The sequence below is a fragment of the Ixodes scapularis genome, unplaced genomic scaffold, assembly GCF_016920785.2.
Source record: "Ixodes scapularis isolate PalLabHiFi unplaced genomic scaffold, ASM1692078v2 PGA_scaffold0__279_contigs__length_252992795, whole genome shotgun sequence".
Taxonomy (NCBI): Eukaryota; Metazoa; Arthropoda; class Arachnida; order Ixodida; family Ixodidae; genus Ixodes; species Ixodes scapularis.
The window spans coordinates 321,817-345,911 of record NW_024609835.1 but is presented as its reverse complement, the minus strand read 5'-3'; the positions used below and the strand labels follow the sequence as shown (position 1 = coordinate 345,911).

The 24,095-nt window shown below is 51.6% G+C and overlaps 1 protein-coding gene and 3 pseudogenes across 1 annotated transcript; 1 reads left to right on the top strand and 3 right to left on the bottom strand.

The window, feature by feature from the left end:
* The first annotated feature begins 722 nt into the window (after nucleotides 1-722).
* On the top strand, nucleotides 723-1,302 carry LOC115325792 (annotated as a pseudogene).
* Nucleotides 1,303-2,501: 1,199 nt separating this feature from the next.
* On the bottom strand, nucleotides 2,502-3,781 carry LOC121834977 (annotated as a pseudogene).
* Nucleotides 3,782-8,991: 5,210 nt separating this feature from the next.
* Nucleotides 8,992-10,909, bottom strand: LOC120837925 (annotated as a pseudogene).
* Nucleotides 10,910-12,548: 1,639 nt separating this feature from the next.
* On the bottom strand, nucleotides 12,549-14,304 carry LOC120837924. The gene has a single exon (XM_040207573.3). It carries the CDS (start codon nucleotides 14,302-14,304, stop codon nucleotides 12,622-12,624), a length of 1,683 nt encoding a protein of 560 aa, XP_040063507.2. The 3' UTR covers nucleotides 12,549-12,621.
* Between the last annotated feature and the right edge of the window lie 9,791 nt (nucleotides 14,305-24,095).

Genomic DNA, 24,095 nt, shown 5'->3' with positions numbered 1-24,095 from the left:
GACAGTGTTGGTCGCGAGGCGGCGGACGAGGGCCTGCGTGCTCCTCGGTAGGTCATTCGGGGAGGCACTCACTTGATCGAATGACGTTTTAGCGAACGCCCACGTTTTATCGAACGACACTTTAGCGAATAGTCGGACGCCGCGCGGCGTTTTCGGGTGGGCCAAGTGAGTTCGTATTTTTGTAATTAGTTGCCGCAGACTGTCGCCGCGAAGCGGCGTAAAGCGCAGCGCGACGGATGGGTTAACGCGCGCCCCCGTTATTCGCTAAAACGACCATTCGCTCAAATGTCGCCGTTCGCTAAAATGTCATTCGCTCTTGTGATATGGACCCGGTTCTCGATCCGCCTTCGCTGTTTAGCACTTTCCTTGACGACAGACGGGTCGGCCGGGTCGGCTTCGTCGTCGGCTGAGTTGTGGAATGCGTTCGGCGCGGATGCCATCTGGCGAACTACTGCTCGCGCCTCGCTGTGGGCTCACTCATTAACGTCAATGCCCGCATGCGCGGGCACCCAGGAAATAGTAGCTTGGATGTTGAGCTTGTTTCGAAGTTCTAGGAAGGCAGCGAGCAACTCGCCGACTATTCCCGTGTACGTTGAGGGGCCCCGCTCGCTCGTCTGCAAGTTTCGTACGCGCGGGTCGAGTCGGTGAACAGTAGGAGCCTGTGTGGGATGTCTGTTGGTGCAAAAGTTTGAAGAACCCACTGGGATGCTCGGAGAAGTGCCATGAGTTCCGCTTGCGTAGTGTCGACGTCTTCAGTGGTCGAAAGTGCAGCCGCGTTCGGAATGCCATGGGTGGTGTCGACCCACGCGACCGCCTGGACGTGCTTGGTGGTTCTGTCCTCTCCTTCGCCGTCGTCGCCGGCAGTCAACAGCAAGGTCTCCGCCATGTCAGTGTAGATGCGTAGGCGGTGATTTGTGCGCGACGCTACGTATGCGCGCTTTGGCAAAGCGTTTGAGTCGCTCCGAGTTGCTCGTTCCAGGTCCCATGTTTCGTGGGATGGGTTTTCCGTCGGTAAGAGTGACCGGGGCGGCCCACGGAGGGGGCGAGTGCGCGACTGCCGGGCGGACGTCTAGACTGGGAGGCACGCAAAACTCTTCCAATATGGAAAGCCAAGGTGTCAAGCTGCTGAGGCGGTCTCTCTGGGCGAGGAGCGCCTGTTCGGCGAGTTCCAACAGGAGGTTCATGCCGCCGTGTGCGTACAGCTCCCGGTGGGGCGTATGCTTAGGCAGTCCGGTAACAATGCGGATGGCTTCGCGATTGAGTTTCTCGAGTTGCTCCGCCTGCCTGGGCTTGAGGACGTGATAGTTATAGCCGTAGAGGATACGGGGTTCAAGCAGCGCCGTGCCGAGCTGGCGCGTTTCACCCTCCCTCATGCCCCACTGGAGGTGTGTGATTCTTCGGATGAGGCGGAGGAGTGACTGCACTGCAAGGCGACTTTCATCACCCACGTGGTGCCTTTACCATCTTGATCTATGTAGGCTCCCTGGATCCGTACGGAGGGTTTCCGCCGTACCCTTTGGCCGGCCATGCTGAGGGCGATTTGGTTGCGGACCGCTTCGGTCTTTCTGTGCGGCGCGTTTAAAACCACGACGTATTCGGTCTTCTCGGCCGAGGCGGTCATGCCCACATTCCGAAGAAAGGCCTGTATGACGTCGAGGTCAAGCTGAAGCGTGTGCTCCTGTTCGCCCGCCGATCCCGTCGTTGCCCAGATGGTGACATCATCGGCGTATATGGCGAAGTGCAGTGACGGAACCGCTTCAAGGAGTGGGGGAAGTCTTGCCATGACCAGGCTGAAGAGGGTGGGCGAGAGGACCGCGCCCTGCGGTACCCCGGTCCTGTTCGGTTGAGCGGCTCCAATGTGGTCCCCGGCTTTGATCTTGTACGTTCTGTCGTTCAGAAAACTCTAACGAAATTGAGAAGGTGGCCGCACACTCCGGCAAGCTCTGCGCTTTGGATGACCGGCTCATGAGGCACGGTGTCGAAGGCCTTGCGAACGTCCACCGCCACCGCCGTTCTCGTCTGCACTTTCGAGTAGGCGTCAAGGACTTGGTGGTGCAGCATAAGGAGAGTGGCTTGCGTGCTCATCCCGTGGCGCAATCCTCGCTGATGTGAGTGGAGCGGGCAATTCCTCTCGAGATGCCACATGAGTCGCTCGAGGACCATACGTTCAGTGAGTTTACACAGGTTGCTGGTAAGGGAAATTGGCCGGAGGTTAGTGAGCTCATTCGGTGGCTTGCCCGGTTTTGGGATTGGTATCACCAGGGATTCGCGCCAGGAGCTCGGGAAGTTGCCCGTCGTCCAAATCTCGTTGATCGCGTTAAGGAGAAGCTGGAGGTGGAGTTAAGGGAGGTTGCGGAGTTCTGAGACGGTTATCAGGTCTGGGCCAGGTGCGCTGCGGGCGTTCGCCCTTGCTAAAGCTGCGTGAAGTTCGGCCAGTTGAAACGGTAGGTCCATGCCGACCTGCTCCGGTGCTCGGAGATCCAATGCCTGGAAATCTCCGATCATCTGGGTCGGTGTCGCGGAGTCTCGGGAGTATATGGTGGGATCCGGTGAAGCCGCGCAGGCTGCGGGAAAAACACTGTCCCAGCCTGGAGCGCCAACTGCTCCTCCGAGATCCGCATGCGTAGAGCCGATGTCTGCGCCGCGGTTTGTCTCTTGGCGTTGCCCTGCCAATTGCGAAAGATGTGCCATATGCGCGCTTCGCTCATTTACCGTTGAAGCTGGAGCAAACGTCGCACCAGCTGTCTGTAGAGAGTGTATTTCCGTAATCGCGCGCCTCAGCCGTTATAAGGTTCAGACGCATCGCAGTCCGGGCGTTCGTCCTCTCTCTCTCTGTACACACTCAGCGCGTCGAGGCGTTGTTGCCATAGGTTAGCTAGGTGCAAGTCCGGCGACGGCTTGTCCTCCACCACTTGGAATTGCTGGGTAGATGACCTTTTGGCTTCGTGTATTGTCCGTAGGAGGTGGGCCAGTCCGTGCGTTTCTGGGTCATCGCGTGATGTGGTGACGGGTGTTTGCTCCAGCTCTGCGCGGAAGGTGTCCCAGCAGACGACGCTCGTAGTTCGTTTCGGCGCCGTTATCTTGTGGCCGCGCAAACGAATGAAGACGGGCAGGTGGTCGCTCCCCCACGTGTCTGCTCCTAGTTCCCAGAAGAAGGCCCGCCGCCGGTTCGTCCATGATAGGTCGGTCGTGGTGTCGCCCTGGCGGGCGTGCTGGCCAACTGAAGTTGGTAAGTCCGGATCGTTGAGCGGGCTAAGGTGGTCTTCCTCCATTGCGCAAACGAGGTTCAAACCGTGGTATGTGTCGGTCCTCGATCCCCAGCACGTGTGGCGTGTGTTGAAGTCGCCGCCGATGGCGACGAAGGAATCGGGGTGCATTTTCCGCAGGTCTTCGACCAGTCAATGGTGACGCTGTCGCGAATCGACGGTCGGACGTATATCGACACCACCACAACCTTACATCGGGGGAGTTGGAGGGCCACGCCCACGACCTCTTGATGTTGCGTGCACCAGCGCTGGAGGTCGAGCTCGTCGTGCGGGATGCAGGCAGCCACTAGGACCGCCGCGTTGCCCCTGTAATTGACGCTTTTCGGCGGCTCTTTGCCGCCCGGACCGTTCGGCGTTCGTTGGCGATGCGGGATGGTCGGTCGCGTATACGTGTCGTAGCCGGGCAGCGAGAGGTTCGGATCCTGGGCCTCCTGCGGAAGCAGACTGGTCTTCTTCCTGCTGGATAGCGGAGAAGAAACTATGCCTTCTTGCGGGCGAAGGTTCTGCAATTCCATTGCAGAAACCACGCTGCCCTCTCCCGGGTCGTCCCGGGTTGCGTCTTAGATTGTGGGTTGGTGTTCGCCATGGTAGCGTTCCACGAAAGTCTGGCTCCCCAGGAGCTGTTGGAATAGTTCTCTTACCAGTGGAATTAGGTTGTGATGCAGAATCATTTATGTCACTCTGCACTGTTGGTGGTAATTCTGCAGCGCCAATTCGCTCTGATTTTCAGGGTATCCGCATTTGCATTGCGTTGGTGGCGCGGAGGTTGCAGCCATACTCGGGATGGTGGAGAAGAGAGGAGGCGCAGCAGCGGGAGCGTCCTTCCGTGGTGTTGGCAGCGCCCCCGTCGCTTCCGCTCTCGGGGGTATAGGGAAGAGGGGAAGAAGAGCAGCGAAGGGCTGATGTTTCGGTGTGGGGGAGGGCGGGTAGGGACCACTTGCCGCTTTGAAGGGAAGGCCGGTTGTTCTCCTCGGATGTCTTCTTTCGTCGCCGCGAGATCTCCGCTGTCCGTCGAACTGAGTCTGCTCGGCGCATGTCCACGTCGCCACAAAGTAGGTCGCGGTGCGATGAGAAGTTTGCTCCACAGATGGGCGGTTCTGGCAAGCCGAAGGGCTCGATGTGTCCACCCCTGTCATTCCTCTTCGCAGTTGGGACCGCTCGTGAGGTGACGGCACGGATTTTCCACGTATATTGTGTCTCTTGGCTGTCGTACTTCCGCGTAGGCTGCTGCGCTTGGAGTGCTGACTGTGTCCCTTGCTCAACGATGGTGGTTGCCCCGGTGCGTCCTTGTCCCCCCAAATCCAACTAAACTGACGCTCGGAAAGTGACCTTTCCCTTCGGCGTTGGATTGTTGTGGTGTCCCTGCGCCAAGGACTGTCGCTGATGTCGCGCGCGGCGCGCTCCGCGGGCAGCCTTGGTTGTGTGGCAGCTGTGGATTTATCGCGTCGGCCGGCGGAGAGCGCTGCTGCAAAGGTGGGACTCCACGTTCATATGTTGTTTTCCTCCTGCGACTGTTGTCGGGATGTGGGAGTGAGCGGGGGCTCTTCTATAATGGACTGCTGATCGTAGTTCTAGGACACTTGGCGTTTGGGTTCGCGTCCCCTGCTTGGGTAAACTCTGTACCACTGTGAGCCCAAAGTTACGTATTCAGGAGCATTTTGGCCCTGAAATACAACCGAGACCGATGTGCCCTGTCTTTTCTGGGTGATGTCCAGGATGGTGTGTCTCGACTATAGCAAGGTTCGAACGGCTTGCAGGGAGTATTCGCCGAATATTTGGGGCACCGTTCCCACGGAGGCATTTTCTGGGGTGGCAGGAAAAGCATAGACCTCATTTTTGTCCAGTTTGGTAATGAGTAGAAGCTTGTCTCTGTTTTCAACGTAAGGTGTGTCAACCGCTTTGATGTTTTTTGTAGGGTTGAGGCGAATGTTCGGGATGACATATCTGTTGAACCTGCTCCTGATTTTTTTGTGCGATTTTGCTTTAGTTTGATGGTTCTAATTGTATTTTTGCCAGCGAGGGTCGAAAAAGCACGGTGTGCAGTCTCTCCGCTTGATTTTCGCTGGTTTTGATTGCCCTTTGCGATTGGCGGTGGCTTACTAGCGTGAAGCCGTCCTGCGTCAGGAAATCGCCAGGTGCGCGCTTGGATGGTTCACGCTCACCTGGCGAAGTATGTTTGGTCGGCGCAGTTATCTCGATGGCTTCTTCGGAGGCGTCTTGGCCGAGGTAGTGCAAACTGTTTGATGTCAGTATGTGGGGTCCAGATGTTCGGCCAATATCTGTGCTTGGCTCTGGTACCTCGTTCATCGTTCTCTCAGGACGCATGGTGATGGAGCGGTCACCGCGCTGAGTTGGAGAGGTTGGCGAGGCCGCGGCACCGAGGAGAGAAGAGAACCCCGCAGGAGCGGTGCGTTCCCTTTCACTATCTCCTGAGGCGTGTGACGCAGGGGAGCTGAAACGGCGTGGTCTTTTTGCGTGTCCTCCGGCAAGATTGTGGCGGGCTCAGATTCAAAAACGTTGGCGGTTGGGGCCATCTTGGATGCTGTAGCTCCTGGTCTGGGTTCTTTTATGCCGACGGGGTGTCGTGATCGGGGTGTCCTGTTACCTGTATCCTTCCTGCGTCTTCTTCGGTTTTGTGGCAGCCGGTGATGGCGCTACCGTGCCTTGTGTGTGCCGCGGACGTATAGTCGCATTGGGCATCCTGGGTCGTCGCACCGTTGCGAGTTCGTTGCGGGCAGTCAAATCTCTCATCGCATATTAGGCAAATAATCGATGCATGAAGCTTCGGGGCTACCCTAGGCTTTCTCTTGACATTGATTGTTGATTTCGCGCTAAATTAATTTTTGTAATTCATCGGTGATTTCGATAAACTCAGTGAAAATGAAGAGCTCACGTGAGTGTGGTGCAGCGGCACTGGCCCCCTGGCGGCGTCCTAAGCGGACACGGGAAAAAGGGAGGAACGAAACGTTTTTCTCCTTCTCCAGGCAGACGGGAGAAAGCTTTCGCCCTCCCGACTCATCGTCTTTCGGTTTCGCTTTTCGAGCAGGCCGCGCACGTTGTTTAATAAATAGCTGTTGAGTTGATTGAGCTTCAGCGGCAGCGAAGGCCGCCTGTAATTCCGTCTTCTAGTCTAAACGTGCAGAACATTTCGGCTGCATTGACGTTTTTATCACTAATTTTATCAAACGAACAAACGAAGCCGCTAGAAACAGCGAAGTTCCGGAGCACTGCCAGCAGCGCCACGTACACTGGGTAGGATGTCCGCAATGTCCGTCTCCAGATTGCGGGACTCACGCGGCACGGAACTACAGTAGCAAAATCGCGCGGACCTGTGTCGACGTTTTCTAGGTTATGAAAACCGCAGGAACTGCGTCCAAAAGACAGACAGGTTTGGCTGCCGGCTGCCTAAGTGCCTTCCGTGCTGAGCTCGGTTTTGTTTTCCGACGCCGAGTGCAATCGGCGTTCAACGTGGTTCTGTATTTGTGCGTGTCAGTAACATAGCTGCAACATCGTGATGGCAGTGTTGTGGGTTGTGAACAGAAGACTGGAATTATCGCCGATGTGACCGTGTGTTCGCGTGTCAGTGGTGTAACAAGATGAGATGACGTAAACTGTCGGGCATTGATGCCGCTGGTCGGGCCGTGATCGGAGGGGGCGGGGTGTCGCAGGTTGACATTTCGCTTTACATTAAAAAGTTTTATACCACTTGAGGGGTTACGTGAAATCGATCAACGTGCGGATAGTCATGTTGGAACGCTGGTCTGAACAGTATAAGCTGCTATTGTGCCGTGGCCAATGTTAGCGTCGGTTGTCTCGTCCCCGAGAGCGATTGCGCTCTGGAGCAAGGACAACAGTACGAAATCGTGACGGAAAGTACGTATATTTACAGCGTGGAATTTTAGCATTAAAAAATAATAGTAGGTAAAACAGAGAAAAAAGGCTACCTTTATTTTGCTGCTTAAATATACTACGGTCCCTGGAGAAACTGCATGCCCTCCAAGTGGCGCGCTGGGATGAGCGCTAGAAGTTTTCGGGCTCGCCACGGCGTAGCTCCGTACACTTAACACCTGCCGCAAGTCGTGGCTTTGACTGCATTCAAGTTGATCGAAATGCGATTTCTCAGCCCGTGAAGCATCACTTCCAACTGAGTGAATATCTGCTCCAGAGAAATTAATTCAAGACGGCAATTGCAGCTTTGCTCGAACAGCACAAATAGAAAAACAAACACAACAATAGAATTACAGGCTACGACGTGCCATGCGGCGAAACAAACTCATGGCTTCGAACCGCATGGGAGCGGCTTGATTTATTGGCTTTTAAATAATTACGGCACGATCTAGCGTTTGCTTTTTAATAAGAGATTCATCCCCTGAGCCATTCAAAACACTCTCAGAGGTATGACATTGCTGGAAAAAATGAACATACTGGGAATATTTTTTATTGCTTATGCAGTCACCGAAAAATTCCGTCCGTTCAAAAAGACCAGTATAAAAGACGGAAACGCAGAGCTCAGCGCAGTGTTCGGGGTAGTATGGTGTTCCGTAGAAAAAAAAAGAAAAAAGTGTGGTGTTCTGTATTATTGATATTTGTGTGTACCGTGTATGTGCTCAATGTATGTTCACCTGAGGCTTGCAATAAGCGTAATGTGTGTATCGTAGAGGATCCCCAAGCGCAATAGTGGCCTGAGGAAATCGAATTACTTTTTGTAGAACATGAATTGGGCTGTACCTAGCGCCACCTAGCTTAGCTACTTGCAATGGATGGATGATGGATGGATGAATGCGGCTGCGCCCTTTGGATCGGGCGGTAGCTTATGCCACCTAGCCATTTTGTTTTACCATTTAAGCTTAGAGTATTTAAAAATGAAATCTATATTTTACTCCGCACTGCAAAGAAAGTGAGGCTATAAAACCCCCTTGCCATCAGTTAGTAAGAAAATGCCTAGTTTTCCCTCGCTTTCTGCTACCATTCACTTAATCTTTGCTTGGTAATCTCTACAGTCTTGAAATCCACTCTCACTTCGCTGTCTCTAAAACACACTGACTTTATTAAATCCATGTTGTCTTCGGTAGGCATAGGCTGAAGCCCTTTACAGTAGATTATCATGTGCTCAGCCGTCTCGTCCTCCTCTCCACAAGCAGTGCACACTGTATCCATTTCCTGGTACCTCCTTCTGGATGTTCTGGTTCGCAGAACGCCCGTGCTCGCCTATAACAACAATGAGCTTCCTCTAGAATTGTCATAAATACTTTTTTTAGCAATAACTGTTTTCTTTAATCTATAGCTTTCCAGAGCATTCCGTCTAGACACCGATCTCTTTCTGTGGCCTTAACTTTCTTCTTTACTGAGACCTGCTCTTCCGTATCTCCACTATAACCTTAAAACTTTCCTCTTAATTTCCTAGTGCGCTGTCTCCACTTTGTGTCTATGCTCCTCGTGTATATATAGCTGAAAACCTTTCGTGCCCATTGGTCCCAATCCATTTGCCTCAACGGATCCTCAAATTCTATCTTGCTCACCGCTTCCCTGCTCTCAAAAGACGCCCATCCCATGTCTCCTTGTACTCCCTGCACTTTAAAAAAAATCCGTTCTCGAAAGGTTCTTCGCCGCCCCAAGAACTCTTTCACCTCGTAAAGAACTGTTTTCGCTCAAACAGTGTCGCCCCCTGGCGCACCAGAAAGGCGACCGGGCGATGAAGAACGTTTGCCTGGAGTGGAGTGGAGTGGGTAAACTTTATTTTAGCCTGCAGTAAAACGCGCGCTTGCGCGCGCGCTCCGGACGGGGCCTACATCGTCTTCTGGGCGCTGGGTCCCTGCCGGGCCAGCGCCCCGATGACCTGCTGGACGGCCCAGAGTTGTTGTTCTTGATTATCGCTCCCTGCGGCTGCTTCAAGTCGCAGCGGGATGCTCCCAGACTTTGATTCTTCCGGGTACTTGATACAATCCCACAGCATATGTGCGAAGCCGGCCGTCTCCCTTCGGCAGACTCTGCACTTGTCTGTCGGGTGCGCCTCGGGATACATTCTATGCATCAGCAACGGGGAGTGAGCCCGTCTGCAGCTGTCTAAATAAAACGGCTTGTTCTCGACTGAGCCCCGAGCAAGGTGGTGGGAGAGTTCTGCGAGCTAGGCGGAAAGCCTTGGTTATCTCGTTGTAGTCGGTCATTCGGTCCTTGGTGCTGAACCACAGCGGCCAGTCGGTCGAGGCGCGGTCCGTTAGCGCGCGCGCCTCGGCATGTGCTGTCTCGTTGTGGTTGGCGTTTCGATCCGACGCCTCGCCCGCGTGCGCGGGGAACCATTTGATTCTCACTTGTTTGCTGCCGCCGCCGTTCTTGGTTGACTGCAGTATGCGCACCGCTTCCTTCGATATCATGCTTTTGGCATAATTCCTCACCGCCTGCTTCGAGTCACACAGCACCGTGTGGCAGTCGCGGTCGGCGATGGCCAGGGCGATGGCTACCTCCTCCGCTTGTTCTGCCTTGGTGCATCTCGTGCTGGCGGTCGTGCGAACGGTGCCGGTAGCGTCGACGACAACTGTCGTGAAACCGTGTAGCTTGGCGTATTCAGCCGCGTCCACGTAGCGTGCGTGTCCGTCGGCCGCGTGCTGATCTATCAGGGCCCTGGCTCTCGCCGCTCTCCTCCCTTTGTTATACTCCGGGTGCATGTTCCTCGGTATAGAGTCCACTCTGATGTTGTTCCTGATCTCATCGGGGATGGGGAGCTGCGTCCGCTCCCTGCCTTGGTAGCCAACTCCCAGGTTGTCCAGGATTTTCCGGCCGGCCTTGGTCGTAGATAGTCTTTCGAGTTGAGCGTTGCGTTGGGCTTCCGCTATCTCCTCTAGCGTATTGTGCACCCCCAGCTGCAGGAGGCGGTTGGTGCTCGTTGTTTCGAACAGTCCCATTGCCGTCTTGAAGGCCCTACGGATGAGTATATTTATCTTGTTTCTCTCGCTCTTCTTCCACTTGTGGTAGGCCGCCACGTACGCTACGTGGCATATGACAAACGAGTGGATGAGTCTGATCAGGCTCTCTTCCCTCATTCCACTTTTCTTGGTCGTGACTCGCTTGAGTAGTCTCGTGGCGTTTGCCGCTTTCGCTATGAGCCGGGTGACAGTGTCACCGTTTCTGCCGTGCGTCTCGATCGTCATTCCTAAGATTCTGATCTTGGTGACTCTTGGGATCTCGTTTCCTTCTCTGCTCTTCACTTTGATTGCCTCGTAGTTTCTCGGGCTGCTCTTGGGTTTGCGGTGCTTGACGGGCGGGTATACAAGGAGCTCCGACTTGCTCGGCGAGCACCTGAGCCCCGTTCCGTCAAGGTGGTCTTCGATCGCGTCGACAGCCGCCTGTAGAGTGGATTCGATGTGGGCATCGCTGCCCCCTTCCACCCACAGCGTTATGTCGTCCGCGTATATCGTGTGTCGAACTTCCTTGATGTTTCCGAGCCTTTCGGCCACTCCTATCATCACCAGGTTGAAAAGCATCGGCGAGATGACTGATCCTTGAGGTGTGCCTGTGCTTCCCAGCTTCTTCTCTTGCGCTTGGAGATCCCCCGCTCTGAGCTCGGCAGTTCTGTCCGTGAGAAAATCTTTGATGTATTTGTATGATCTCTCTCCCATGTTGAGTTTCGAGACTTGGCATAGGATCGCCGAGTGCTTCACCTTGTCGAAGGCGCTCTGCAGATCGAGTCCCAATATCGCTTTGTTGTCGCTGGTGTTGCCGTCGATGATCTGGTGCTTGAGTTGAATCATTGCGTCTTGGGTACTGAGGTGCTGCCTGAAGCCGATGATCGTTTCCGGGTAGAGGTCCTCTTTCTCGAGGTATTCCTGCCACCTCTTGAGCAGGACGTGCTCCAGCACCTTGCCCATGCAAGACGTGAGCGATATGGGTCGGAGGTTGTCGGTGTCTGGTGGCTTGCCCGGCTTGGGGATCAGGATAGTCTTGGCCTTCTTCCACTGCGTCGGCAGCGTTCCCGTTTTCCAGCATTTGTTGTAGTAGCTCGTGAGACTTTCGATGGATTTGTCGTCGAGGTTCTTGAGTGCTTTGTTGGTGATGCGGTCCGGTCCGGCCGCCGACTTGCTGTTGAGGTCTTGCAGCGCCGTGCGAACCTCCTCTACGTCTATGTCTCTGTCAAGACGCTCGTTGCGTAGCCCCCCGTACGGCCCGTGGCACTCCGTTGGAGTAGTCGGCAGGTATCTGTCGCTGATGCGCTTCGTCACATGCTCGGCTCCGTGTTTAGTGACCTCTCGATGGATGAGTTTCGCCAGTCGGTCTCTTTGGTGTGACTTAGTCTTAGTTTTGTCGAGCAGATGCCTAAGCAAGTTCCACGTTTTCCCGTTATGCATCTGTCCGTCGGCGGCGTTGCATATCTCGTCCCATTGTTGGGCGCATAGCGTGCGACAGTATTCCTCGATTGTCCTGTTAAGTTCTGCGACTTTTTTCCGTAGCCTACGATTGAGGCGTAGCTTTTTCCATCTGTTGAGTATGGACTGCTTGGCCTCGATGAGGTGTGCCAGTCGGCTGTCCATTGTGTTCGTTTCGAGGTCTGTTTCTATGTTCTTGGTTGAGTTTTGAACGTCTTGAATGATCTTGTTGGTCCATGTTTCGATGTCATCAATTTCGGTCTCTTCTTCCGCCTCCTGATTTCTGTTATCTCTGAATGCGGTCCAATCGATCCACGTATGTTTCCTGACATTAGCACTGCTCTGCTCCGGTATGACGATTTCCACTATCATGTGGTCGCTGCCGAGGTCCATCCCCGTGTTCCTCCACGTGATCGTGATCGGTTCATTGTTCTTGACGAACGTGAGGTCAGGGGTGGTATCTCGGGACACGGAGTTGCCCATTCTCGTTGGGAGAGCCGGGTCGGTTATGAGTGTGTAGTCGAGCTCCGCCGCATCGTGGGATAGGTTTCTGCCTTTCGCATTACTCTTGACGTAGCCCCACGCCGGATCCATAGCATTAAAGTCGCCGCACGCGACCAGCGTGCTCTGGCCGGCCGTCGTGCTTGCCTTGTGAAGAATGGCTTTGAACCTCTGCAGTCTCTGCGATGGGTTACTGTAGATATTCAAAATGAAGATGCTGTTTTTTCTTTGCTTGGTCGGTATGAGTTCGGTGAGCGTGTGTTCGATCCTGACGTTGCTTAGTCGATGTTCGACGAAGGTGAGACCCTTCCTGACCAGGGTGCACAGACCTCTGCCGTCGGACGGGCCCGCGTGCACCCTGTAGCCGGGGAGGGACGGCTTTTCCGTTAGCGTTTCTTGGAGTAGGAGCACGTCGGGCTTGCGCGCAGCGTGCTCAATGTGTTGCTGGACAACTGCCCTTTTCTTGACTAAGCCGCGGCAGTTCCACTGCCACATCGTTATGCCTGTGGAGCTGGAGGCCATGATGGTCCTATTCGAAGTTCTCCGGGTTGCTGCGCTTGGTTGACTTGCTGCTGTAGGGGCCCGAACGTTGGGTTGCTTAGGGTTAGTTGCAAGCTCCTTTCCAGGTTATTGAGTCTGTTGACGTTCTCCGTTTGGAAGGCTTGGATGGCTTCCTTCATCGATTTGATCATATCCTCGAGGCTGCTGAGTTTCGCCTCGACATTGTTGTTGCTGCTGCCGGAGCTGCTGCTGCCGGAGCTGCAGCTGCTTACGTTTTTCGTGGTCTTACGCAATTCGAAGGCCCTTTTCTTCGGTGCCGGTGCTTTATCTCCGTCTGTCGTAGCTTCTTCGACCTTGTTGTTGTCGCTCGGGCAGGATCTTGGCTGTTCGATGGTGCATAAGACGTTGCGAATCTCCGCTATTTCCTTGGTGAGGTTGTTGATGGTGGCTCGCAGGGACGCGTTCTCCTGTTTCAGGGCCTCGTTGATTTCTCGTTCCTTGGTTGAAGCTTTGTCTTCTTTCTTGGCATTGTCGTTCGAATTGGTCTTCTTGATACCTCGTGCGGCGTCGGCCCAACTGACTCTCTCGCGCGACTTTGATCTTTGGCTTTTTGTTTGTCGCGCGTCTCTGCTCTGGCTCCTGCTGCTGCTATTTCTCGACGGCGCGCGGTTTCTCGATGGCGTCCTTGACTTGCGGGCAGCTGGCTCGTCGAGTAGCGGGAAGTTGCTCTCCGACGGCAGCCAGTCGCTGACGTTTTGCTTTCGGCGCTCCCACTGCCGCTTGCGGACGACGTAGGGAACCTTGTATTTGGCTTTACATTCTCTATCGGCGGTCAAGTGAGCGCCTCCGCAAAGTTTGCATTTGGGCGTACATTTGTGGTCTTCCTTTGGGTTTGTTTGGCCGCAGCCCCTGCAGATGCGGTTGGTTGGAGTTGGGCACACGTCCTTGCGATGCCCGACCCGGCCACACTGGTGGCAGACGTCTATTTGCTTTCTATACAGGTTGCACGGTATGAGCGTGACACCGTATCGGACAAAGTTCGGTACCTTGGGTCCTCCGAAGGCTACAATGATCGTGGTCGTGTTGCCGATTCTTTTGGCTCCTACGGCGAGTGGGTTTCTGTCGTTTACAATGTTGCTGTCGAGTTCTTCGGCACTCGCGTTGACAGGGATGCCGCGGATGATGCCCTTCACGGTGTCGTGCGGCGCCGTGCGGTACGCGCTGACTTCGAAGGTCTTGTCTTGAATGGATATCGTTTGAATTCTCGCGTAGCGGACGGCGTTTTCCTCCTTAGGCGTGCTGACTACCATGATGTTTTGTAGCGCGTTTGGGCAAATGGTGTCTGATGCGTTCTCTTCAGTCGTAATCTTGGCCGCGGCGAGAATGGCCGTGGCGACGGTCGTGGTGCCAATCTTGGTAATGTCCAATCCCCCACGGGGTCTGATGACGATCTTGTTTTCCTCCAGCGGCATGGCTGGCATTCTCGCTGCCTTGATGGCCGAGGCTCTAACGTTCTTGTTACCCTTCGCATTCTTGCTTACTTGGTTGTCGGTGCCGGCGAGCTTCGCGACAAGGTCTCGTTGACGTAGTCTGGACATGCGTTCCCCCACTTGCGTCCATCCAGTGCCGCTGTGGAATTCCTCTGGTGAAAGATCTTCGCCTTGAACTTGCACGCACATTTGGGAGTCAAAGATCGTTGCCCGAGCGGACGTCCCCTCCATCTCGGGGCTTAGTGGCCGCCGCCGAAACGGCGAGCCGCGGCAGGAGCGACAGCGACTAGGCCTATCGCTCGTGGAGCACACCTAGGCCTAGCGGCCCCGCGCACGACGGTGGTGGAAAATGTCTGTTATTTCGGCAAAAAAGGCGTACCTTTGGGAACTTTGTTATCCGTTGGCGTCTCTCGACTTCACAAACTCACTGGGATACACAAGACCTTGAATCGCGCAAATTAATACTGCGAAATTAACCATAAATGACGGAGCCGATAGGAACTAGTCCGTTCGCTTCGGCGTCCTCTTCTTCCTCTTGCCTGGAAAAAAGTTCTTCAGGGCCCGTTTGCTCGAAGGGCTAACCGCGGCTAAAGTTAGCCGCAGTACCTAGGAGGGGGATTTTGAGATCACGTGACTGGCTCGGTAGGGATGCGAGGAAACATGGCGGTGCCCCAGTGAGTGAGCGCCGCGCGCTTTGGAACTAATATGCCGTTGTACTGCGATATCGGGCGCGTAAAGCCTGATTCACATGGTGCGATTTTCTCCTGCGAAATCGGTGAAGCGATGAACCGCACATGCGAAATTTCGCGTTTCCTTTCACATTGATTGAGAACATATGCGATTTTTCGTACTTGCGAAGCACATGGTTGGAACCCTTGAATTCGTTTGACGATACTAATTTCGATATTTAACAAATTTATAAAATTTTCAGATTTATTTATTAGCTTCTGGTAAAAAGTACGCCGTATACTTATATTTAGGGCCGATTCAGACGTTTGCATCGACTGCATTCGCATCAACGAAAACAACGAGTACGACGAACGCGACAAGGACACCGGGAGAGTCACAGCTCATAACTGCTTGAGCAAGCTAGTTGTTGCGTTGCTTGGCATGTCGCGCAAGGCGAACAGTTGTCCCGGTGGCTTCGTCACGTGGACGATGTTCCATATTGAAAGATGGCAAGTAGCAGCGCGTCTTGACTTTCATAGAGCATGATGGCCGCTGATGACGACGAGTTCAGACTGCTCTGTAAAAAGGAATACCTCCTTGTGCGGAAAAAAAACTCCTGCTCCTAGACGGCAGCCCGCGGTGATGGCGGGTCAGGCCGTGCTGGCAAGACAGAGCCAAAGAATCGGAGTTTTACTCATTGGTAAGTCGACTTGTGCTTTTCTGCGAGCAGGTTTCTGGAATGCTTTTTCTCTTCAGACCCTTTTTATGCTGCACAGAGACCCGGAGCAGTTTCGAAGATATTACCGGATAATGCGGAACGCCTTTGAAAGACTCCACACTCGCCTGGAAACAAAGCTTACGAAGCAATATGTCGTCAGAGAGCCCATTTCGTCGCGGGTGCGGCTTGCTATCACTTTGAGGTATATGGTATTCTCTTTAAACTTCACTGTTTGGAGTGAATACGAGGTGCAATTAAACTGGTTTATATGGCGAACTCATTACTAGTTTCTCGGCTTCCAGACATTGATGTACACAGTAATGTTTTGTTTTTATTCAGGTACCTGTCATCGGCAACGTCAATGCAGGATCTCGCACTGCAATTCAAGGTTGGAGTGTCAACAGGGGCATCCATCGTGCATGAGATGTCCGCACATATGAAACGTGCTTCGCCCAAAACATATGAAGGTAAGCAAAGAAATCTGATTTCGTTTTTGGTAACTTGTGGAAAAGAAGACGGTTTCACATGGAGCGATTTTAGTTGCGATTTCGCAGTTGCGACGGCGCTGTTGCGGCATACAGGCAGGTTCAATGCGATTATGAAATAATCGGAGCTGCGTCAATTGTCAAACATCCTTCGAGACGTCACCAGCGTTGCTGCGACGGTACGAAAAGACAGCCAATAAAAACGCGCCTCATCCAAAACCAACCGTATCCTTAGTGTCGCATGCATGCTGTGAAAGAGTCGCTGGCGTCTCGTAATGAAAAAAACACTTGAAAATGGAGGTGGTATTCCGGTCGTGTGGTATTCACTGGGGGCCATAGCTTGCGCCGGTTGCTGTTGAGAGCACGTGCTGTTAGTGAATTTGCACAACGCTTCTGCAACGTATATTTCACACCGTCAAGATTGTTTATCTTTGCCGAGCAGTACGTAGCAGTTCTTTTTGAGCTCTAGCTGCGAACAATGCGCGCCAATACGGCGTCCATTAAATACCGCCTTTAAAGATGTAGATCATGACGAACAACAAGACTCACAGTGGTGGTCTTGGGAAATTGATGAATTAAAGTTCCCCCCCCCCCCCCCCCCCTGCCCCGGTGTACTCTTTCTACACACTACCAAACCACGGAATCATCCAGAATTCTAAATCAGGGGGTGTTGCAATTATTCGGAGGGGGGGGGGGGGGGGCTGTTGGGAGGGGGTGGCCTTAGGTCTAGATGCATTGGTCAAGAAATTCTGAGGGGTGTCGCCCCCAACCTGGAGATAAATAAGGGGTGTTAGAAGGGGCTGGCTTTAGGTTTATATACATTGCTTAAGACATCCTGGGGGGGGGGGGGGGGGGGGGTCACACCCCACCTGGAGATAATTATGGGAGTCGGGTGTACAAATCACTGCAGCTAACTTGTCCTTTGCAGCTGCTCCTAACTATTCGCAGCCGAAATATCTAAATGAATCATGTTGAAAGCTGTACTGTCAAAAATGGTTTCTCAAAAAGTTTACACAACAGAGAGCCATTGATTTATGATTCTAGGGACGAACTTGGGAAGAGAGGGCTGCAGACCTGAGGATGTTGAGGGCCCCAATGCTATTACTGCGCCACCTTCGAAAGACGGGGTCACACATTACGCATCCTACGAATACAGTTTGCAGACAAATAGTAATTTGAGGCACCGCAGCATCCCTGCTTTTTTATGTCGCACGGCAACCAATGAAAGGAGCAGCCTGGCACGCGGCTTATGAAACACAGATGCGTCAGTGAGTCGCGTTCGATCGATGTCTGCAGACTGTTTTTTGTCTTTTGTATAAGCAGTCTGACACCGGTCTGACTTGGGCATAATATGATAGCTTACAAAAGTAAGTGGTGTGTGCCTGGAGCTGGGCTAGTTGGCTAAACATGCTTCTGAAAGTTTCCAGCTGAACGTAGAAAAAAAGGAGCGAGGGAGAAAAAAAAACAGACACACAGCTATTCAGATCCAGTTACAAAAGTATTCGCAATTGTTAAGCTTCAACAAGTATTTCTCATATTTGAGGATGCATTTATTAGCAGTATTACTATAGGTAAAGATTACATGAACGGCTTTTAAATAACAACGTAAAACCATGTGTGAACTTTGTGCTGTACTTCTAGCTCCCATCAAGAATCACAGACCAAGGGAAATTGCCAAGGGCTTTGAGACAGGGCGGAATTTTCCTCATTGTGTGGGGAACGTTGACGGAAAACACGGACATATCGAAGCCCTTGCCGATTCTTGAAGCCTGTACTATAACTACAAGGTGCTGTTTATGGGTCTACAAATTTACTTTAACACATATCACGTTTTGGAAGAGTGCATGAAGTGACGTAACATTTGGCTTTTCAGGGTAACCTACTCTGTAGTGCTGATGGCCGTCGTGGACAGCAAGTCGAGGTTTATGGCCACAGACGCTGGAGCGTATGGCCACCAAAGCGATGGTGGCGTCTTCAAGGCATCAAGGATAGGACAGTGCCTCAGTCAAGTTGCCTTGAATTGTCCACCACCAAATCTGCTGCCATCTTCCCATGTTATCGCCGCGTCCGTCTTCGTTGGAGACGAGGCATTTCAACTGAGGTCGGACTTTCTGAGGCCCTGTCCTGGTTGATACCTCAGCGATTATCTAAAAATATTCAACTATCGACTGTGTAGAGCGAGGTAACCTTTAGAATTGTTGCACTTGCATTATAATAACAAAATTCACAGTGTTGTCTTTGTCCCATTTCCAGAAGGTGCGTCCAGAACGCATTCGAAATTTGGGCTACTAGACTTTGCATATTCCGCAGGCCAATCGACCTCCTCCCAGACCACGCCACTGGAGTCGTCCGCGCAGCTTGTGTACTGCACAACTACCTACAAGACGACAAGTTGCACATGCTAAATGCCAATGCTGATTGAAGTCGACCACTTCGGCAACATCGTTGAGGGCCAGTCGCGCAAGGAGGTCTCTCAACAGACAAACGCGTTGCTCCACCCACCGAGGCTGAGATCGCGGCACGTCGACCAATCTGTCCGAAAATGCAACATAGTGGCCACCGCAGTGAGAGACCTGTACCACAGGTACTTGGTAAAGGAAGCTGCAGTGTCATGGCAAAGGAACCGCGCTGGACTGAAATCCCAAGTAGTGTCAGCGGTATGGTGACAAATCACGAAGTTTTCAAGTTTTTGTGTGTGAGAATCGTCTGACCTATTTCCGGTGGAACGGGGAGCTGAGGCCACCATTACAACAATATTCTGCCGCTGCGAATTCGCTACTTTTGAACGGGCGCTCTGGTGAGAGAAGGCTTCCGTGTGAGGCCCACTAGGACTTTGAACAGAGAAAGTGAAACATTTGTATTGTACCAAGACCGGTGCTACTGGAGGGGGATGAAATTAGGACCTCTCCCTGTTCATGTACGCTATTAATGTGCTTAACTAGGGGTGGACGTAATTTATACTCTGCCGCCCGTGGAGGAGTGACACAGTCCTCTGAGATCCTTGGTTGGATAAGTGGGACGAGTGTTTTCAGTGCACGTTCTGCAAGATCCTGAGCTGAGGCGCAGTCCTGAAAGGGAAGCCGGAACACTTCTTTAAAAAAAAGTGAGATAGAGCTTGATTCTAGCGTAGTTTTATCCCGTGGATATGAATATCGCGTTCGTTTTCCCCGAAGATGTAACTTAACGCGAGAAAACACGAAAAACACCCGACTCGTCGTAGCGTCATAAGAGGGCCTTTCGGCCGCAAAGCTCGTGTCACTCGAGGGCCACGCATGCAATCCCTAGCTTGCCAGGTGTATTCCCCCGTACTGGCACAAGTGTTAACATCTTTTTCTGCCCTTCTTAACAAAAAAAATAGCAAGTGTACGCGTGCATAGCTGTGGTGGACGCTGCTGGATGGAAGATTCCGAAAACTCCTTTTATGGCGACACGCTCCTGGAAGGAGGGCCTTCGGTGGTACTCTGAAAATGATTTTCTGCAACCTCCATGCCCCAAATTATAAAAGAGATAATTTCGATATTCGAGATCCTGGAGGTGAAATGAAGACGACTTAAGTGTGTTTCCTCAAATACAAAACCGCTTCAGCTTCCTTTTAACTTGGTGTGTGAGAGTTATTTGAGTAGTCTCCGGAAGTATGTGCATTTAGGTGGTTCAGGTAAATCTGCAACGTGCTGGAGGTAGTGTAAAAAAAGAATGGGTTGTGTGTGTGTTTATACAGCCTAGAACTTGGTCTGCCTCACAGGGGCGACGAGTCTCCCAGCTGTAGATGAGAAATTTAGCCAGTGCGGTACACTGGAGGTTATGTAATGTTGAGAGGGAGTGTGTTTGTACACGCCGAAGAAGCGTAGCATCTGCCCTCCCTGCAGTGTGGGGTGGGCTGTAGGGGGTTATGTGGTTACGACGAAACTATAACAAAAGGCACGGCGAGTTTCCTTCTCGTCGTGCCTTGCGTTGTAGCTTCCGGGTCACGTAGGGGTCGATTTCGTCTGGCCATTGACAAGGGGTACTCGGATCATCGGTGGCGTGCGTAGATGAGTGGGCGGCCTTGCAACACCGGCGCACAATGCAAATATTTGCCTTTTGGCGCCGGTGCACCTTATGACTCCAGCAACGTGTTATGTTCCTCTTTATTCATATTTGATGTATGCCAAAAAGGTGAGCCTGTACTTGATTTTTTTTTTTCGTTTGTAATTGCATCTTTTTTTGTCTTTTGTTAGTTGTTATCTTTCAACATTTAAAGCCTGCAATAAAAAATTGATTTCTGAATTACCCCTGCATCATGTCATCTCTCTAGTTCATTTCCACCCCGGACCTGTTGCCTGCAAATCAGTCAGTCTTTTTGTAGAAAATGGGTTGTGGTCTTTGCCCCTTTTACGGACAAACTGGCGGACACTTTTTGTGGCAGGTATAGCCCAAAGTAGACCGACAGAGTACTGGCTGATTCCCCACAGGGTAAGGTGCTATTTTACTGTTTTCGTTGGACCTACGCTGCCCAATCCGGTCTTTACAAAACACAGAATTCTTTTTATCGGCCGACTTTCATGAAATGAACGACAGGCTGGACGTGCAAAACACATTCTGTACTTCCTCAGTGTAGGTCAGCATGAACAAGCTAACGTAAATGTTAAGCTTTTTTTTTTTAATTCAAAACAATATTAGCGATTGCGAACATGACAAAAACACTGAAGATAAAGGAAACGACATAAATAAAAAAAACACAGGTTTTCAGATGCAAAAAAAAGCCAAAACAATCATGTTGGTGAAATAATCGCAAACTATGCACAAAACCAAATTGTCACAGGATTTCTATGACAAATGTCACGCGTGGCACGTGTGACATTTGCGTAGGGGACTCATTGAATAGTAGAAAGACCCTTTCTTGAAATCTGTTTGGGGATCTGACACGAAGGTCTGTCCAGAAACCGAGAATCGCTGATCGGCGCTTTTTAATTAAAGCCATTTTACACGCGTGTCGCTCGCGTAGCACGCGTCCAGCGCGTTTACATATCAATTAGTTATTCTCACTATACGTAAAAATGTGAAGCTCGATTTTTATCAAATGGCTTTATAACAAGGCTCTGTTCAGCGTTTCTCAGTTTCTAGACAGACCTTCGCGTCATCTGCAAACAGATTTGAAGAAAGGATCTTTCTTCTATGCCACGAGTCCCTTACGCAAAGTGATCGAACAGAAGCGTCAATTGTTATCGCCTGCAACTTTACAAAGGAAGCAACCACAACCCTCTCGTGGTACGCAAACGCCAGTTCGTTTTAATGCCGTACTGAAGCTTACATCCCCCGGCGAAAAATATTCACATGGAAGAAGCACATTCGCCGCCCCACCCCGCAGCGAATTTCGAAGACGACGACGTAGGTGACGCATTTTTCGTATTTTTGGTTCCCACGTTGCTATGACCACCGAGACGTCTTTCACGAGCCGCGTTTGATTGGCTGTCCGTCCCCTTCGCAAGAGCGGCCGTTCGCAAGGAAAGTTTGGCAAAATACGGAGTTGCGAATTAGTCGAATTCGCACCGCAACTGCGTTGTGCCGCAAGAACGGCGTCGCAATTGCGAAATCGCAGGCACATTCGCGCCATGTGAATCAGGCATTAGTCAGCAACGAACGGTGCAGGAGGCTTTCGCTTTGCCTTACCTCACTTAAACCGCAAAGCATGGGCAATGACATCACCGCATTTTTTAGATCGTCTTTCGATTCTGGGCATTCCTAAGCCTAAATGAACGTGATAATTGTCGGCATGGCAACGTCTTTGGAAAGCGGATTGTTGATAGCACACAAAAGCAGACAGCGTCCCGGCAGACTTTTTTCTAATTTATCCAAGCATCGCGAGGAGAACGCTGGAAGTGTTATTCTATGGCCCACGCGCGCTGGCCTTCCTCTTATAAAAGATTTGAAGTAAAAAATCATAATAAGGCTTTAACGAACACGCGTGCAAGGCAAAATTTGTTTTATACTTTTTGCTTTAGAACGTCTAAAGCAAAAAACGATATAGTTGCACGTGCGACGCGTGCAACTACACTCGTAGCATGCACCTCGGTGCTTGAATAATTTAGAAAAAAAGGTCTGTTGGGACGCCGTCTGCTTTCGTGTGCTATCAACAATCCGCTTTCCAAAAACGTTGCTATGCCGACAATTATCGCGTTAATTTAGGCTTAGGAGTGCCCAGAATCGAAACACTATCTAAAAATTGCGGCGATGTCGTTGCCCATGCTTTGTGGTTTAAGCGAGGTAAGGCAAAGCGAAAGCCTCCTGCACCATTTGTTGCTGACTAACGCGCCCGATATTGCAACCACAACGACATATTAGTTCCAAAGCGAGCGGCGCTCACTCACTGGGGCACCGCCATGTTTCCCCGCATCCCTCCCGAGCCAGTCACGTGATCTCAAAATCCCTTTCCTAGGTACTGCGGCTAACTTTAGCCGCGGCTAGTGCTTCGAGCAAACGGGCCCAGAACGTTTTTTTGTTTTTTTTTTTTAGAAGAAGAAGCGGTTGGGCGCGAAGGAGTGCCGGTGGTGCCGCTGCGCCGCGCCGTTTGCCCGCGTGAGATTCTGTAGAGGCGAAAGTAACGGCGGCCAAAAATTCGGGGTTTGGTGTTTACTGTTTCGACCTGGTTCTGTCGGCAGCATTCAATGGATGTGGTCACGGTGCGAGAACATACAGATGTGTCTAGATGGAAGCTCCAGGACGTGTCAGATTGGTTGAGAAAGCAAAACCTTGGAGACTTCGCCAAGAGATTCGAAGGTAAGCAGAATGTTCCGTCCTCTTTGTTTATGTTGGTTGGCGGCGTCGGTTTCGTCTCGCGTTTTCAGTTTCCAAGTTGAGTGCCGGTAACGCCGGTAACGGTGGCTGATCGGGGTCTCGATGGCGCTATCCTTCCATACTTCCATGTGCACGCGAATATTTTTTTATGAAACTTTTAGTGCAGTGTGGATATTTGGGCATGTTTTGTGAGCGAGGAAGTGCTTCCGGGTCTTACGGCGATTGGTGAGATTTGTCGTCGTTTGTGCGATTTCAGCATGAGCGGATACGAGTGTTCAAAGTTTTCGCAGTGCTACCACACCGCGAGTCATCTGATAAATTATGTCCAGATAGCTCATAATGACCCGGACTTTAATTCTGTTTGTAAGTTGGGTGAGTGCTCTCCGTCTGTTCAATATTTTATTGCATTTGAGAGCTTCAGGAAGCACATGAAACGTAAACATGTCGAGGGAGGATCTGCGGAACCAGAAAATGGAAGCAGTGTGGGGGTGATGCATGCCACTGCTTTATGGTTGTCCCCCCCCCCCCCCCCCCCCCCCCCCATCTTCACTCTCTTTATACTATATTTGTGTACACCATCAGAATAAAAGGGTAGAAAATGTGGTATAACTTTGTCATTAACATATATAACATATATGTATGATATATACTGTATGTGCAATATTTTATCTCCTTTTATGCAGAAGAGGTTGATGGGGAGACATTGCTAAACTTGTCAGTGTGGATGATTGAGCAGTTGCTCCCTGCTATGAAACTGCGAGTCAAACTGCTAAAACTGATTGAACAACTAAAAGGAGACATAAAGGAATGGTAGGGCACATTACCCAATTGGAAATATGCGTTCCATTTGTGAAATTCAAGATGCGCTAATTACGTTCTTATCTTTCAGCTTGCCTGGACCCTCCAATGTGCCTTGTGCTAGTAACGCAGCAGCCTCAGTTTTGTCTACAGAGGTTGTAAGGAATGTATGGCCACAGAGATATACTCTCCCAGAATTTCCCCCGCTACTTTTACAGAGGCTATGTGAAAAGAGTGAACTGTTCCTTCAACCACAGCGAAATGAAGCACGAACAAAGTTGGTCGCTGCGTTGGCAGACGACATTCTGAGCAAAACTCCGAAAGCAGCAGCATTTGAAGTCCTCACTTATATATATTAAAATAGCTAGGCTAACATTTGTTGCTTTTTCTTTCCAGAACGTCAAGTCGGTCTTAGCTAGATGATGTCATGCGTGCCCTCCATGCGGCATACCCCTTCCTGGCCGACTCCACAGGACACTGCGTAAAATTTACAAGAACTTGTTTTCATTCTGACAATTGAAATGCTTGTATCGAAG